This window comes from Glandiceps talaboti, chromosome 12 (assembly GCF_964340395.1).
Source record: "Glandiceps talaboti chromosome 12, keGlaTala1.1, whole genome shotgun sequence".
NCBI classification, from domain to species: Eukaryota; Metazoa; Hemichordata; class Enteropneusta; family Spengelidae; genus Glandiceps; species Glandiceps talaboti.
In genome coordinates, this window is record NC_135560.1 from 23,017,881 (window position 1) to 23,034,218 (window position 16,338).

Here is a 16,338-nt window from a genome sequence, read left to right on the forward strand (position 1 = left end):
CTTTGCGTGTGTAGATTATTAAAATGCAGTTGCTTCCCTATCTTTCCAACTCCGCCATACAAATATTTATATACCCCCTAAAAAGCGTTGTTGAGATACATTATACTTCAAAGCAGACAAAATACAAACACCACTCCTCTCAATTTATACACAAACTCTTTTAACAGAGTTTGACATGAAAGTTTGCCACTCTAGCAATTACTATTGAAATCAAACCCGGCTAGTTGTTCACATTCAACACAACAACCCATGGAAGTATCTACATGCCTTCAAACTATTAACTATGGTTTTCCCCTACGTCTTTCCTATGAAAAGCTTTCAGGGAATAGTTCGAACAAGATGCATTCATAGTTGAAAAATAAAGATGAAAAAGACTAATTCCCCAAGTGTGTCTTCTACTTGTCCGAGAAGGCATTCCACGTGTATAATATCAACTTGTACATAACAATCATTTCGGTTTAAAGTTATTAAATTGCTCTTGGTACACAATCATTTAACTTGTGATTTAATTGTCAATCTTTCCAGCTGCAAAACCGCAATTTCATCTCTCGGCGCCCACATCATGCTGCTTTTGTGACCTTTTAAAGCAACTGAAAATTTCATCTCCAGACGCCTCAAAGCTTTGGTAACGATCATTTAAAGGTTATCCCGTACGAGGGTCGGCTGCCAGATGGTTAGTGATGAGTTACTGGACTTCGTAATTGCTAAATGGCACGGTATGCGAGCTTTGAAGCCAGTACGAAAAGCCGCCAAATCACCCAGCATTGCCGTGATCAAAACATCATCCAATGTAGTAATGTTACATTAATCAGAGCAAACATGTTACATGCCTCGAGGTGGGTAGCATTATTTGTTAATGCCAACACAGGAAAGCTCATCGTCTGCCATGCCAACATACTCCAAGGAACTAATCTTATTTAATCTCATTAGACCCTATTTCCCTTATTGATACTGAAGGCATACTATAGGCGTGAGGACTTGTAAAATATACTAGCCGTAACCTTAGCTTTAGAACGAACATAGACAACTTTACCATTCCCTGCTTAACCATTAAAAGATTTGAATGTTTGGAAACCTCCGCAAAATGTTATATTAAACTTAATAGTGTTACAGTAATCGATGGTACGTACGAGTTATGGCCTTTGAATATTGAAAATGATGAAGAACAAAAGATAACATGCGTTTTATTTGACATGGTCACATTGTATCCCTACTAAATTGGCTAATAAAAAAGTAGTACACTCCATCCATCAAATGTAATGATGACAAGAGTGGCTATACTAATTATTATTCTCAGCGCCCTGGTGTTAATACCAGTATACGCATCAAACATATAATATTTACGAAGTTTTACAAGCCAGATCAAAAGGCTTGTTAGTAATACAAAGCCTCATCATATCCAACCATTCCTAAAATACGCAGTGTTCACACTTCTGGAGAGAAAATGCACCAACGACACGAATATTTTGGAGCTTATCTTTACCCCTATTTTGTGTGGGACTAGGTGAATATGGAAAGTGTGGTAGCCTACCGGTACTGAAATAATACCACAGGTAGTATTTGATAGTAGTGTAATTGATTTTCATTCATATTTAGAGAAATATGAGACATTCATTCAGTCCTACTAGGTTTCAATCACTCCTTCCTTTGCCAGTTCATTAACGGCATCGACTGCAACATCAGGTCCAATAGCTGCTGTTCCATCAGTGCCTTCATCATCTATACTTCGAAAAGCGTTATTCTGCTCCCCATCGTCTCTGAAAGTAGCTGCACCGTTTTCATCTCCTGTCTTTCCTAGCTGCTGCAAAAAATCCCTAGCCGTTACCTTGAATGCTGTATTGTTATATGTTATTAAATCGACACTATTAGGCGATGTATCCGAAAAAGACGAAGGCGATGCTGTGTACATATTCGATCGACGACTATTTCTCGTCTGAAGTTTAGTCATTCGAGTACTTGATACAAAAGCGCTGTTGGACCTCCTACGAGAGTCTCCTTTACAGAGTAAAAGGCGGATGATGCTCTTCTTGAAGTTTCTCCCGACAAAGGTGTAAATCAACGGGTTAATGGCACTATTACCGTAACTTAAACAAATGCTTACATAATGTGAACTGTACGCTGCTAGCGACGGTATCCCTGCATAAAAAAATGAAAAGTAGATCTGTACAGAGTAAAACGGTAGCCAACAGACTGCAAAAATCAAGACTGTGATGATAACTAGAATGGCAACTCTTCTCGAACTTTTCTTCGTTGAACTTTTCTCACCTGGTTGCTTATTTGTCATGATGAGACGGAAGATTGAAAAATAACAAACGCATATGATGAGCAAGGGGATCACATACCCAAGAATGAAGGCGTACAGGATGAAGGCATGGTACACGTCACGACCCCACTTAAGGCCACATTCTGTCACATTTCCTTCTAAAGAGGGGAAGGTCTCTGAATATATCCATAACGGCAAACAAACTAGCCCAGATGCTACCCACATCGTGATACATATGATACGACTGTTTCGCGGCGTCCTCCTCCGTAGAGATTTTATTGGATGAACGAGCGCAACGTACCGATCTATACTCATCGCTGTTAACAGAAAGACTCCGGTAAACTGATTCATGCCGTCAAATGACATCACGAATTTACAAAACACATGGCCGAATATCCACTTCTTTGTAACAAATTGATATGCTATGAACGGTATAGTAAACATAAACAAAAAGTCTGCAACGGCCAGATTGAATATGTAGATGTTAGGTAGGGTTTTCATGGTAGAAAAACGTAGCAATACAAGGATAACAAGAAGATTGCCGATGAAACCAGTAGAACAAATTATGCCGTAAAATACTGGAACCACAATAGCGACATAATCATTAAAGTCTGCCAACCAGGCAGGAGGACTGGCATCTCCACCAGGGTTATATAGCGTGGTTGTTAAATTACTGTAGTTACCAGTAAATTCGGTACTAGCTTCGTCAAAAACTTTTGAACTACTCCAATCACCTGTCAGAGTACTAGTACTTGCTTCTGTTCTCGCTGAGGCATTAAAAAACGAAAGGGATATATTCACAGCATCGTTCGTGGTAGAAATCCATGTGGATCCCAAAGTAGTGAATGGAGTACTACTATTGACTGTTTCGACACTTTGTGTTGTAAAAACTGTTGTCATTTCTGTCGGCTCAGTGCCACCTGTGCTGAACGAATCCATCGCTATGTGGTGACAAAGCTATAATATCTTCCACTTCTCCTGTCAACGTGTAGGTTAATTTGCTAAGCTGACTACATTACTGTGTTTCGTTTTTATACTCCGACAGCATGTGCTCTGAGACTGTACCATTTGCCTTCACAGGGTAGGTTAATGATTGAACTCAGCACGTATTGACCATAAAGACACGTATGCGTACTTACATCGCCTGATTAAATTTATGAACTGTATTGTGAATCCTCGTTTGATAATAGCACAGTCTTGTTGTGACGTCAAGAGAACCTGCCATTGGCAGAGTTCACTGTTTAAATCGGTACATTCTGCCTTGTATCAAGTATGGTACCCGATAGCAACCGCCCATTCAAAAAAAGGAATCTCTTGCAATGACCAACTTAACGAAAACCCACATGGTGTTAACTCTGTGGTTCATTCGCCAGTGTTACAACAGAATATATCGTTATGATATGGATAACAATCATATTTAAATCAATTCAATACCTTTCTCTATCAGTTCCAGCCTGACTTTAACATCGATAACAACATAGTGCCTGCGCCTGTCATTTTGAAAGTTTATTTCTAAATTAGAATGCAAATTGGTCTTTCCCATGTCGTTCACTGAGAGGGCTCTTTGTTTCGAATCCCGATTTGGAATGAAAGTAGTTATATTTTGCTGTGCACAATACTACATCTAGTGTTTCTGAATGAGAATATTTTCCATCGGAGATAGAAGGGAAAGTGGGCTTTAAATTGGCGTATATACTAGATAATATCTGTTTGATGCTTGGGATTTCATTTTATGTATTTTTTGCATGTGCGCTGCAATGATGTACAATACTAGTGGCGAACCTGATGGCCTTTGAAAAGTGTAGTAGTTTTGTCACCATACGTTTAGCTCTGACACATGAACCTATATTGTTACCTTACTATAAATACTTGTAAACAAAATCTAAAGATCACGACGCTTGCCTCAAACCCATTATAACATTTGAGTGTGCAAGATAACTGTGATGCAAATAGATACAGGTAAACGTGAGTCATCAAGAACCACTTCATGCGTTTGAGAAAAAACGTTATTGAAGAGAGTGGTGGGGATAAACCGTCAATAATGATCAGTCATGCGCCTATAGTAACAGTACACCAATGTCACAACCACATAGTTACACTGATATGGGTATTGATCGTGCAAACCCAAGGACTAGTAGGCAATAACCAGGTGACATTAAATCTATAGTGTAATTGCTAGCATTCAACACATTTAACATCCAACTCGTTATTCTAAAGTGGTCATTAATGGTCAAGTCAATGTTAATATTCCCCATTGATCACAGAAAGAGTAGCCTTGTTCGATCCAAAACAACAATACGTTTTACTACACACTGTGTTTTCACCCATTGTACAATACGTGAAACGGAGGACAGGGGTAATTCCGTTAAGCTGCGAGAAAGGTAATTGGTTCACGTTTGCTGGTCTCAACACGTTCAAACGTGATAGATTGTAACAGTTAATCTTACTTTAGGGATCTGTTGCTAGAAAGATATGATCACGATATTACAGTCTCGATTTGAAACCCGAGTAAGATGTTATTGATATCCTTAATTTATGAAAATGGTATTTTTTATTCAATATTGCTAGTCCCATGATGACAATTCTCATTTACGTTTCATATGATGACAAACGCAAGTATCGATCTTCGTTAACTCATCGTCTATCTTCAATTATGTAAGCACGCTAAGCAATTATGTAGTTATGTAAGCACTTATTATGTAAGCACTAACTAAGTAAGCACTTCTAAAGGATCACTAACATTTTTTGCTTGAAATCCAGTCACGATGACACAAATGGCCGTGTCGTATAGTAGAGGAAAGAACAAGCAAATTGTCTAATTACTGAATGTCTAACAATGTGTATATTATTCAAACCAGTCTTAACGATGATATCGTGTCTGTCCGTCTGTTTTCTGTCTTTATGTTGCCCATATCGTTACCACCGTGATTCATAATGGCATGTAACTAAATACCTCAGGCTATTATTTTCATCTATACGAATAGTCGCATAAAACCCATACATGAATGTACATACTATTGTATAATGGCAAAAAAAAGTACAGGTGCGTCTTTCTAAGGAATGGGAAAACCTATACTACCTGTACTTTGAAATATTTTTAGCTTTTCGGCGCCATCGCCTCGTTGTGAACGATAGCCACATTGTCGTCTTACAAACAACTTGCCGCATATATACATTTAAGGAGATTGGCAACGTGTCAATTCAGATATCCATTGAATAACGTTCCAACTGTAAATCTGGATCAAAGACTTTGCTGTAGTTAACCTTGGCCCTTGCAAGCTTTCTAGCACAATCCACCTGCTGTCAACTCGTTCCATTTCATTGAATTCTGTTATTTATAATATGTGCATTCCTTTTGAATTCAGATTTGGATGCACACACGCATTTGCTTATTGTCCGATATTTAATGGCTACCCCAAATATGTTATAAAACTTTCTAAAATTTATGTGCAAATATATCGAATGTCGAATGAATGTTCCCATCTGTGCTCTAGTTATGAGTAACAGTAGTCCGACAATTAGAATGGAATACAATATTTGGTTTAGAAACAAAGTTGAAAATAAGCACATACCAGCTTATCATATAATGTAATATGATGTAAAAGGGACGCGGGACGCATGCTATCCACTATCTGAATTAATTAAACAAATATTTCTTGATTAAGAAATGTTTGCTACGGTTTACTTTCCCTCAGTCATTTGTCAGCGTTCATGACTCCATCCGCAAAACTGTAATATTCTCTTATGACATATTTACGCTATATTTACCACAACATTTAGTCCGTATGATTGATGGTAATGTTTATTATTACTATGCCGTATTATGTCTATTATTAGGAAAGGGCAATGGATGACAGGTCTCTTTAGAGAGGATATGATGATACTGAAAGAGCAGTAGTTTGTAGTATTAGTTTATCTATGTACAATAATAGGAGATTATATTGAAAGTTGGCATCGAAAAATGAGCACAGATTTAAAGTTGTGAGATTACGTACATCAGTTACTGCTCTTGTTTTAACAGTGTAGTTCAAACAATATGAGTATATTGTAACTATATTTAGACTTCGTGAAAAAAGGAGAAACATATGACTATCATCAACATGTTGTTTCGGCGGCATACGTGCCGTTTCCTGTTTTCTATCGTTAGCTACTAATGATGTCGGATTTGCCTTTGATACAAAAACTATTACATAATATAATGACGATATAGAGGAATTGAAAAGGAGAAAAAAATATACTGACTCGTGTCTTAAGTACACTTTGCAGAGATAAGTACTTATGATACGGTATTCTTTATGTAGTTTCATGGCATGAAATAAGAATACTGCGAGACGTTGTAGTGTATCTACATTGTTAGAAGAAAGTAAATCGACAAAGTTCTGTACAGACGGAGGATCAAAGTAAAATCTAGAAATATATTTTTCCCTATAGTGATTGAAAAATGAACATACTAATAAAAAATGATATTCATCTTCGACTTCATTTGAATCGCACAATAAACATATTCTCTGGTTTCTTTCAATGCCGTGTTTTCTGTCTGTCTCTATGCGCAGGAAATGTGACGAACAGCGAAACCTAGCAAGCATTTGCATATGACTAGAAATGTTGATTGACCGTAAGTATCTTTCCGGCTCCAAAGAAAATTTGTACTCACGATACAAAGACAACTTATCAAGGGAACACACTTCACTGTACCATTGGGAAAACAAAACCTTTCTGAATTTCTCGACAAATATAAACAAAAACTTATCAACATTTCTCACTGTTTGAGATACCCAAAACTCATGTAGATTACAAGTAAATAAAAGGTTCTTTATGTCATTTACCCAAGTTTTCCTGGCTCTTTCCCCGGATTCTTCAATAATGTATAACATATTGTAGCATTTCTTCGGATATCTATATGATGTAAAATTGTAAAAGACGGCTCGACTATATAATAAAGAAAATTACTATATCCAAAATGTAAATCTCGCAAAATTGAAGAATACCTAGCCTCTCGTTAGCGTTGGATATCTAATACATAAAGGGATATGACAATACTCTGGTATGCAGATGTTTAAAAAGCACGGGGGTCTTTATCAGTTAGCCATTACCATGTGCATTTTTTTTTACACATCTCTGTATTAATGTATGGTCGTCTTTTATTTTATTGATTACATTTAGATTTGATATTGAAAACTTACTTTCACAAAATGATTACTGAATAATATCCAGTGACCTCAAATTCGTTTTTTTTTATGAAGAGGCAGATTGTGTCTTCCTTTGGTTTGTGACTCTTGAATCGGGTGATGATGTGCGCAATAACTCATCTACAGAATGACTTTGTCTAGCGAGGCTAGTTTCTGCCAGTATCACGCTTTGGATTCCAAGCTACGGAAAATGGAAGACACTACAACAGTATCAGATGCGATAACCTTAAAATCGAACTTTCTCACGATATATTTTGTGGTCATCTTGGCAATCTGCCGCCATCTTGGATCTTCACATTTCAAATGGGATGAATTTAGAACATAACTCTCTTAGAACGTCTTTGCAAAGTTTGATGCGCGTATCACAATTTGAAAGATACGCTGTGTTATCTGCTCTACTCTATGACAACATTTCAACAAAAAAGACACGACTCGTGGAACTCGTGGAATCCCTGGCAGAACGTGTAAATTCGGGCACTATATGAACTCAATTAAAGGCTATATACGAAGTCCAAACGTCTCATATGACAACACTTAGAAGAGCACAAATATCTAGTCTCCTTAGCACTGAAACGCCTGAAAACAAATCAGGTAGAAAGAAAAGATAATTAGTATGTGAATCATGCATGTAATAGCTCTTATATCTTATATTATAGAATAAAGGATTCCAAAGTCTACCAAATCGGATTATGACATGTATGTTTTATATATTACATAACCATACAGAACATAAATACTTAATGCCAAAGAATCTATATTTCGTCAATTTCTCGGCGGATATTTAACTTATGACGTCATAGCAGCCTCCGTTTCTACACACAAGTAGATGATACCAATCTATCTCCTTATTGCCTCCGTAATACTAAAGTTAATTTCACCAGGTAAATATTTTCCGAGCGAGCAAGAAAATCCAGACTCAGTCGCACCTCCTTTGATCTTGGTTGTTTGGTACGCTATGTACTATGTACCTCGAATATTGAATTCTGCAATTAGTCTTCCAGCAATACTTCGGAACGTTGAGCCGTTGTCAATTCACGGCGGCCATCTTTGTTCTTATTTATCGGCATATATGTTGCTATGTCTTTCCGTACTCACTGTATCAATATATGACATATGGTGGTTATTGTTATATACAGTACCTTTCCAGACAACTTGGGTAAAGGAAAATAGTCCGTATCAATCGTTTTATTGTGCATAAATTTTGTCTTTGATAGAACTTCATAAATATAAAACAATAAGGATATGGGCTTTGATTGTTGAAGTAACTTCAAATAAATTCCTGGTAATAGTTAAAGTTAGAAATAGTGTTATTTTTTTCGGTACTGCCACAATGCAGTTCAAGCATATTGTGCATAAGTTTCCTTGACTGGGGGATAAAGTCCGAGTCGTATTTTGGTGGCTTGCGTTATTGTAGGTAGTGAAAGTAAAGCTAAAAACTGCAGATACAAAATTGTAACAAAGTGAAGGATCAGAATCGATCATGATCGAATGTGTCGTCAAAGTCGTAAAAGCAAAAACGCGTACTTTTTTAATGTCCATTATAGACGAGGACTGTATAGTCTTAAAGTAGATGGATATCATTTCAGTCAAAGTGGGCACATCGTGAGGAGTAATCAATTGAATGGTTTACTGTTTCAATTATGTCAATTTGTTTTGAGAAATGTTTGTTATCAGTTTAGCCGTAGATGTACATCTCGGAATACTGATACAGAATATTTGCCGAGATAATATCCAGACACATTCTACCGTCTACTGCCTAAAACAACCTTTACTGTATAATACTCAATATTTCCTTCGTTTTTTAATCAAAATCATATTTTGGATTAACTACATAGAAACAAAAATCGATTGAAAGTACTGTTTCAACTTTAGTCACACACACACACACACACACACGTACGAAATTTTGCGTTGATGTGATTGAAGGGTCAGTTCTCTTGTTATCGAAAGACAAATAAGACCATGTAACATATTTTTCTGACTGATGTTATGCGTCTTTCAAAGGATTAACTAACCTAATACACTTCTTCATTGTAAAACGCGATGGAAGAGGATTAGTTCAAGTTAGATATGCAGTTGTGAATACAAATAAATCCAGTTTGTATTAAAGTACTATTTTCCTATGCAATGGTAAGGTCGATCTTGGCCTTGCACATTCGTAATTCAAATTAATATATCAAGCTAGTATTCATTTTACGAAGCAACGAACATATCCACTGGTTAGAAGTAGGATACATCTCCCCCACAATACCGATGTATGAGTGGCACAAGACTTATAAATATCATGACAATGTTATAAGAAATATGTTTTTTTAGATGAATCATTCTTTTCAACATTATGTAAACGACTCATTCTAAATATAAAATCAAATATAAATACAACGGAAAACATTACATACTTAACGAAAACCTAAAAACAAAGGTATATTCTTAGAATATTTCAAATTAGGCATAATATTCTATTGGACATTGCGCTTAATTCTTCCTTGAAATAATTGTCAGGGTGAATATTGAATGGCATGAAAATATCTTATGCATGAAATATTTAGCTCATACGATTATTAAAAAAAATAGTTCGGAGCAATGTGTGACCTAGTGTGACCTTGTGCGGGCTCTCCTTGTTAATATCAGCAGCAACTCATCAACTCCCTCTTCCTAACCACAGCTTTCTTTATACTGGCGTCTTAACTTCTGGCGTCGCCTTTGACCCACCAGCTCAGTGCAACTGAATTAGTCGCGAAAATTAATCGCTGACGGCCAATTATTTCATCTTTGAATTAAGCAGAGCTAATCATATGGCGCCAAAGGTAGCGACTGCTTCTCGAAGGTGAGTGTCCCGACTTGTCCTCGATAACGACTGAGCAAACATGATCTGCACAATCTCTCTCTCTCCCCTCTCTCTCTCTCTCCCCCTCTCTCTCTCTCTCCCCCTTTCTCTCTCTCTCTCTCTCTCTCTCTCTCTCTCTCTCTCTCTCTCTCTCTCTCTCTCTCTCTCTCTCTCTCTCTCTCTCTCTCTCTCTCTCTCTCTCTCTCTCTCTCTCTCTCTCTCTCTCTCTCTCTCTCTCCAACCAGGGTCACATATTTTGTAATTGCCATTTTCCCAATATCATTAGTTACAAAAAGAATCAACCATGCATTTCAGCTCTTTCATGCATAATATCGTGGATGTATATCTACTATATGGCCAAAAACAATTGTCAAGTAATTGATATAAAATGATTTTTGCATGACCATGTATATGACTATGTCTACTGTATTGGTAAGTACTTTTTCTGCACAAAGAATTGAGAGTTAGAACTCGTCAAACAGTACACGATGATCATTCATCACCCTCATGTTACCTTATACCCAACTCGTTTTCCTAATAGTTGCTTCAGTCTATTGGGACTAGTCAATCATACAGATACCTCGACAGCATCATTATATTCGTAATGGCGTCTATTTTTAATGTGAGATGTGATAGTCGACATTCTTCGTTTCTGAACAAGAGACAGTGGGCTCAGCTGTTCTTCTCAAGATTATAGATTGAACGCCCAAGACTGTTTATACATGAACAGTTTGTAAGCACAGAACAAATATTTACCACCACATCTTCTACGTTCGATACAAACATTTTATGGACGAGATTATTCTATAGATTGTTCGAATGTAACGCGTCAAATGGTGAATACTTTGTACCATTAAAGAAGTTTTTTATTTGGTTTATGGTGGAAACGTAAATACCCATGAGCATAAAAAGTGTCTCATTGTGAAAACAGCAGATTGCATTGGCGATTGTACGTTTTTCTTTCAGCTATCAATCAAACACCTCAGCTGTACTTCCGATAAAGTTAACTTAAATTACACACAACGGAACAGTACAATGACCACGCTTCTGATAAATCTATGCGTCTGTACTTTGTATATATCACTGTTGAATAAATACCCATGAGCATAAAACGTGTCTCATTGTGAAAACAGCAGATTGCTTTGGCGATTGTACATTTTTCTTTTAGCTATCAATCCAACACCTCAGCTGTACTTCCGATAAATCTAAAGTTAACTTAAATTACACACAACGAAATAATACAAGTATCATGACCACGCTTCTGATAAATATGTGTGTCCATACTTTGTATATATCACTGTTGAATATTTAATGTTGACGGTGCAGTGTATTTACCACATTTGTATGTCACAAATAGTTAATCATCTTGTTTTAAACCACGCGTTGAACAGTTGTTGTGTTGAAGATGTGAAATCGTCTGAAAATGACCATAGATTGATAGTCGTTAGGGCGAAATCAGACATCAAGCAATCGCCTTCAACGTATTATGTTTGTAGTCACAGAATCTGTATCATTTCTACCATCTGAAATGACATGTTATTAGATTAATATAAGCCATTTTGCTTTTTAAAAGTATTTTGATATAGATTATCATGAGTAGTCGTACCAGTCAGAGTAATGGGTCTGAGCATTTAACTGACTACACTGATTTTTACATTAAAGACACTAACTACAACCTAATACACCATTAAAAACCTACATGACATGCCGACAAATATACCTCGGAATGCATTCCATTACTGTACTACTCTTTTGTCATCTTACCGCCAGTACGAAAGACTCTTACCCTTGACGTTATCTAAAGAAGAATGACGCATTTGCATGTTGATGTAGGATATGACATGGACAGAGAGATGACTTCAAAAACCAGAAAACGTATACAGCAGGAGAATTCTTAAGCCCTATGAATCTGTCATTCAGATATAACACAATGTTCAAAATATTTGATTTCACCCATTTAGAAGTATAAGTTTCAAGGAAATTATCACGTTCAACGATTGCCCAACACTAAATGATTGGAATAGGCCTATCTAGTACAATTTGAGGCTAATAATTTACAAATCATTCTACATGTTGTTTACGTTTAGGAGGTAAAGTTCAACAATTTATGTGATTTGTGTTTCAGAATTAACACTACGTGAGGATGTTATATATTCCGTGTCTTCGAGTCAGCAACGGTAATAGCACACGGCAATCTGCAACCTATCTACACACCAATCATCATGCAATGACCTATTTCATCAAAGCCATCAGTTATATGCTTCGGAAAGAAGACAAACGCGAACGCATGCACGTCGTGTGTTTGTTTGTGGTTGGTATGTCTTGTGTGTATCTTGTCCGTCTATCTGTCTGTGTCTCTTGTCCGTCTTTTTAAGTAAGTAAGTAAGTAAGTAAGTAAGTAAGTAAGTAAGTAAGTAAGTAAGTGTGTGTGTGTGTGTGTGTGTGTGTGTGTGTGTGTGTGTGTGTGTGAATATTACAACATGTTTGCGCACTTGTCTAGGTGTAAGTAGTGAGTAATAGTAGAACTGTGTAAATGATTGAAATAAAACATTTGTGAGCCTCAAAATGGTACAGGAATTAATATAGTATATCAAAGATTACATCACATTCCTGTGAAAACACACTGCAACTCTCGCTACTCGTAAAGCAGAAATTGATTGTTTCTGCATTTAACCTTTGACAACGGATGAGGTCAATAAAACCGAAAGATGTATAACCTGAAATAAACTCCACAATCCGTTTAAGTTATCTTTGTCACACGAGAGACACATATAACTACAAACACATGTTTCCTATGAAGCGTCACTACATTTCAGGTGTTATCAATAAGACAACGCGATAAAATTCCCCAATCTATGGTGTTTTAATTGTATTCCAGGATCCGTGGCGAATCCTTCTTGACCCCTTTGAGCTGAAGTAATAGAGCGAAAATACGATACCATCCCCCTGAATTCCATTGAGCCAAAACAAATAACAGAAATACAGTTTTAAAAAGTCTAATTCCTTGAACACATCCATGCGTGTTAGATACTAATGCCACTTTAAGAATTGTGTTAAAAAACACAGAACATTCTTAAAGGAATCCGTGTTATTGAAACACCTAGTGAGTAGCTATAATATAATTTAAACTCAATATTCTTAATGTACTGAGATAAACGTCTCCAATACATCTCAGTTCATCCATAGGGAAAGGACAAACAATCAATTTTGTTCTTGCGATTTTCCGGATTTCTAATATAATTTTCTGTATATATTCAAATAAAATTTTAAATGCTGTTTCCTCTCACTTTTTTTTCTTTCTATTTCCTACCTGAACGTGTTACCCCCATTAGTCGGATCAGTGGATGTTTACACTCACGGCATAATGCGTTAACTTGGGCAAATAGTGAGTTTGTTCTAGCAAGCTACTAATTAATGCAATGCTGATAAACTCAGATAAGACAGTGATATCAGGTTGGAAATAGAAAGAAAAAAACAGTGTGAGGAAACGTACAGAAATATACAGAACATATTAGAAATCCGGGTAATCGCGTGAACAAAATTGATTATTTGTCCTTTTCCCTATGGTCTAATTATTGGAAGTGGAGGGTTGTTTTTCAAATACCTCCATTTCATGGATTCAGACGATGTAATTGTCTAGTAAACGCAATATTATTGACAATGGTATTTATATAGCCAGCTAGTCATATTCAGTTCTTACCATACTATACCGCATTTCATAAAATCGTCACGTAGACAACCCCTCCCCACCCCCACCCCCACACCCCCTTCGTTTTCTATGAGATCCTTATAAAGCTTGATAGTTAGAACCCATCGTAATGGTTAGTCATAGACATATACACTTTTACATGAATGTACTGTTGGTTTGAAATTACAAATGTATCTCTCCCACTTAAATCCCCATTGGGTTCATTATCGCTGAGATTTTGCGTTGACATTGATGACATCTCAATCTTGTGCTAATCGGGTCGCCAGCCAAATGGAAGTAATTGATAAGCATTCGTCTATCAGTATTAACTTAAGAAGGAACTGAGTATTTCTGGCAGTAATCTGACCGCCTATTTAGTCGCTACACCATTTATAAGATACATGCTTGTACTAGGAATATGTTAATAAACATTTTACCTGAAATTGCAATCAATATTACAAATTGTCAAATGTAGTAGTATTTTGATACTTTACAAGGAAAGTATCAGTATGTGGGTTAACCTGTACGCCTACGATCTGAAGCATTCTTCCATTTATACAATGATGATCATACCTGTGACTAGGATGGAGTAGATAGAAATCTAACGTTTCTGGCTGATATTCGTATGTATTATGTACATTTTGAACACAGTTGATTGTCAGTTATACAGATAGTTGTATAACTACTCAGTCTGTATACACCTACGTATATTATACTTGTAATTTCAAAGTTATCAAATATCATTCACAGAGCACCATCAAATCAATTTAAGAACTGGTAAACACCTAAAACATGATCGGAAATAAATTTTTTTAGATTATTTTTTGCCAAAGTTGACTCGTTATGACAGAGAAAAATGAACACGTTTAACCATATCAGGTTTCTCCGTTCCAAGGTAAAGTTATTATAAATTAACTAAAATGTGCGACACACTTACTATCCTATCGAACCACCTGCATACATTCGATACAGAAATATTATCATGAATCCGTAAAGAGAAAACAAAAATCATTCTATACTTTGAGTAGATTGAAGATGGGGAAAACTAGTTTGATAAACGTTTCTTTGTGAACCAGATTTGTGTAAACCTCAACAGTTCTTTGCACGGGCTAGACATCGTGCTTAAGTATCGGTACTCCTTACTGATAACTTTCAAAGAAAAATTATGTATGTAGCGCATTAAGCGAAGGAAGACATTTTTAACCTCCCCACCCCCACCCCCCACCCCACCCCAACCCCAACCTAAGGCAATTCATTGTTTTAATCATCATTGAAATTATTGATGAACAATTGTAAAATTGTAAAAAGCAGTACGTTCCTTGTACAAATGGAATATTTTGCAATCCTCCAACCTATCACAATTAATTTGCAGGATCAACCACTTCATTAAATTATTAACGATATATTTTTTAATATTATATTTCACAAATCTGCCAGTTAAAAGTATATGTGGTAAAATATTTCTAGTCAATGCTTATTCCAATATTTTTTTAAAAACAGAAATCTAATACCATCATTTCTCCTGATGTACACTACATTTGGCATTGTTCATTCCCATTCCAAACAGACTGCGCAAACAATTGACGACAAACGGCTATCAACATCTTCGCTGACGTTTCAACAGGCCATTCCTTCTGTCATTGAATAATTGGTTATATTTGTGGAAGTTATTTTTGCTTAACTATGGATGTTAAATATTCATAAGTAAACGTACAGTCGTCAATATTCAAATTATACAAATAGCAATTTTCTACTGCGAGTGTGCAATCTGATGTATAGTGAATCCTTCATTTGGTGTAAAGGGGAAGGTAAACACCCTTGGGCACGGAAACATTCTCAGTTTGAAATAGCAGATTACATTTGAGTTGAAATGTGTGTTTTTCCCTATTGAGTTTAAATTTGATTTCTCAACAGTGTGTCCATTCAACACCTTGCCATAAACGTAGATTATGTCCTACACGAACAAGAAAAAGTGAAGACATTGTATAAATCATATCCAGTCACTATATATGTATGTATGTATGTAAGTATGTATGTATGTATGTATGTATGTATGTATGTATGTATGTATGTATGTATGTGTGTGTGTATGTATGTATGTATGTATGTATGTATGTGTGTGTATGTATGTATGTGTGTGTACGTGTGTATACACATGCACATACGTACGTACGTATATATGTACCTGCATACGTGTCTATGTGTGTCTGTGTGTATGTATGTAATCTAAACACAGTCATAGCTGTACATGATCATCCCTGTATCACTTCGACATAATTTGACTATCAAATCAAAAGACTTCAAAATCACAGAGCGAATGTAAAATCAAATGTTCAAACTTTGTACACACACACACACACACACACACACA

The 16,338-nt window shown here is 36.3% G+C and overlaps 1 protein-coding gene across 1 annotated transcript; it reads right to left on the minus strand.

Moving 5' to 3' along the window:
* Window positions 1-1,293: 1,293 nt before the first annotated feature.
* Window positions 1,294-3,202, minus strand: LOC144443130 (somatostatin receptor type 2-like). Its single transcript, XM_078132501.1, has 3 exons — window positions 2,266-3,202; window positions 2,021-2,136; window positions 1,294-1,347 (listed from the first exon to the last, which is right to left on the minus strand). The coding sequence occupies exons 1-3, from the start codon at window positions 3,200-3,202 to the stop codon at window positions 1,294-1,296; spliced, it is 1,107 nt and encodes a 368-aa protein (XP_077988627.1).
* Window positions 3,203-16,338: the final 13,136 nt, after the last annotated feature.

Coding starts and splice junctions, on each gene's coding strand:
- LOC144443130 (XM_078132501.1), bottom strand. CDS start 3,202: ATGGATTCGTTCAGCACAGGTGGCACTGAGCCGACAGAAATGACAACA. Junction 2,137..2,265: donor CATGACAAATAAGCAACCAG/GTGAGAAAAGTT, acceptor TTTTTTATGCAG/GGATACCGTCGCTAGCAGCG. Junction 1,348..2,020: donor GGAGAAACTTCAAGAAGAGC/ATCATCCGCCTT, acceptor GGCTTGTAAAAC/TTCGTAAATATTATATGTTT.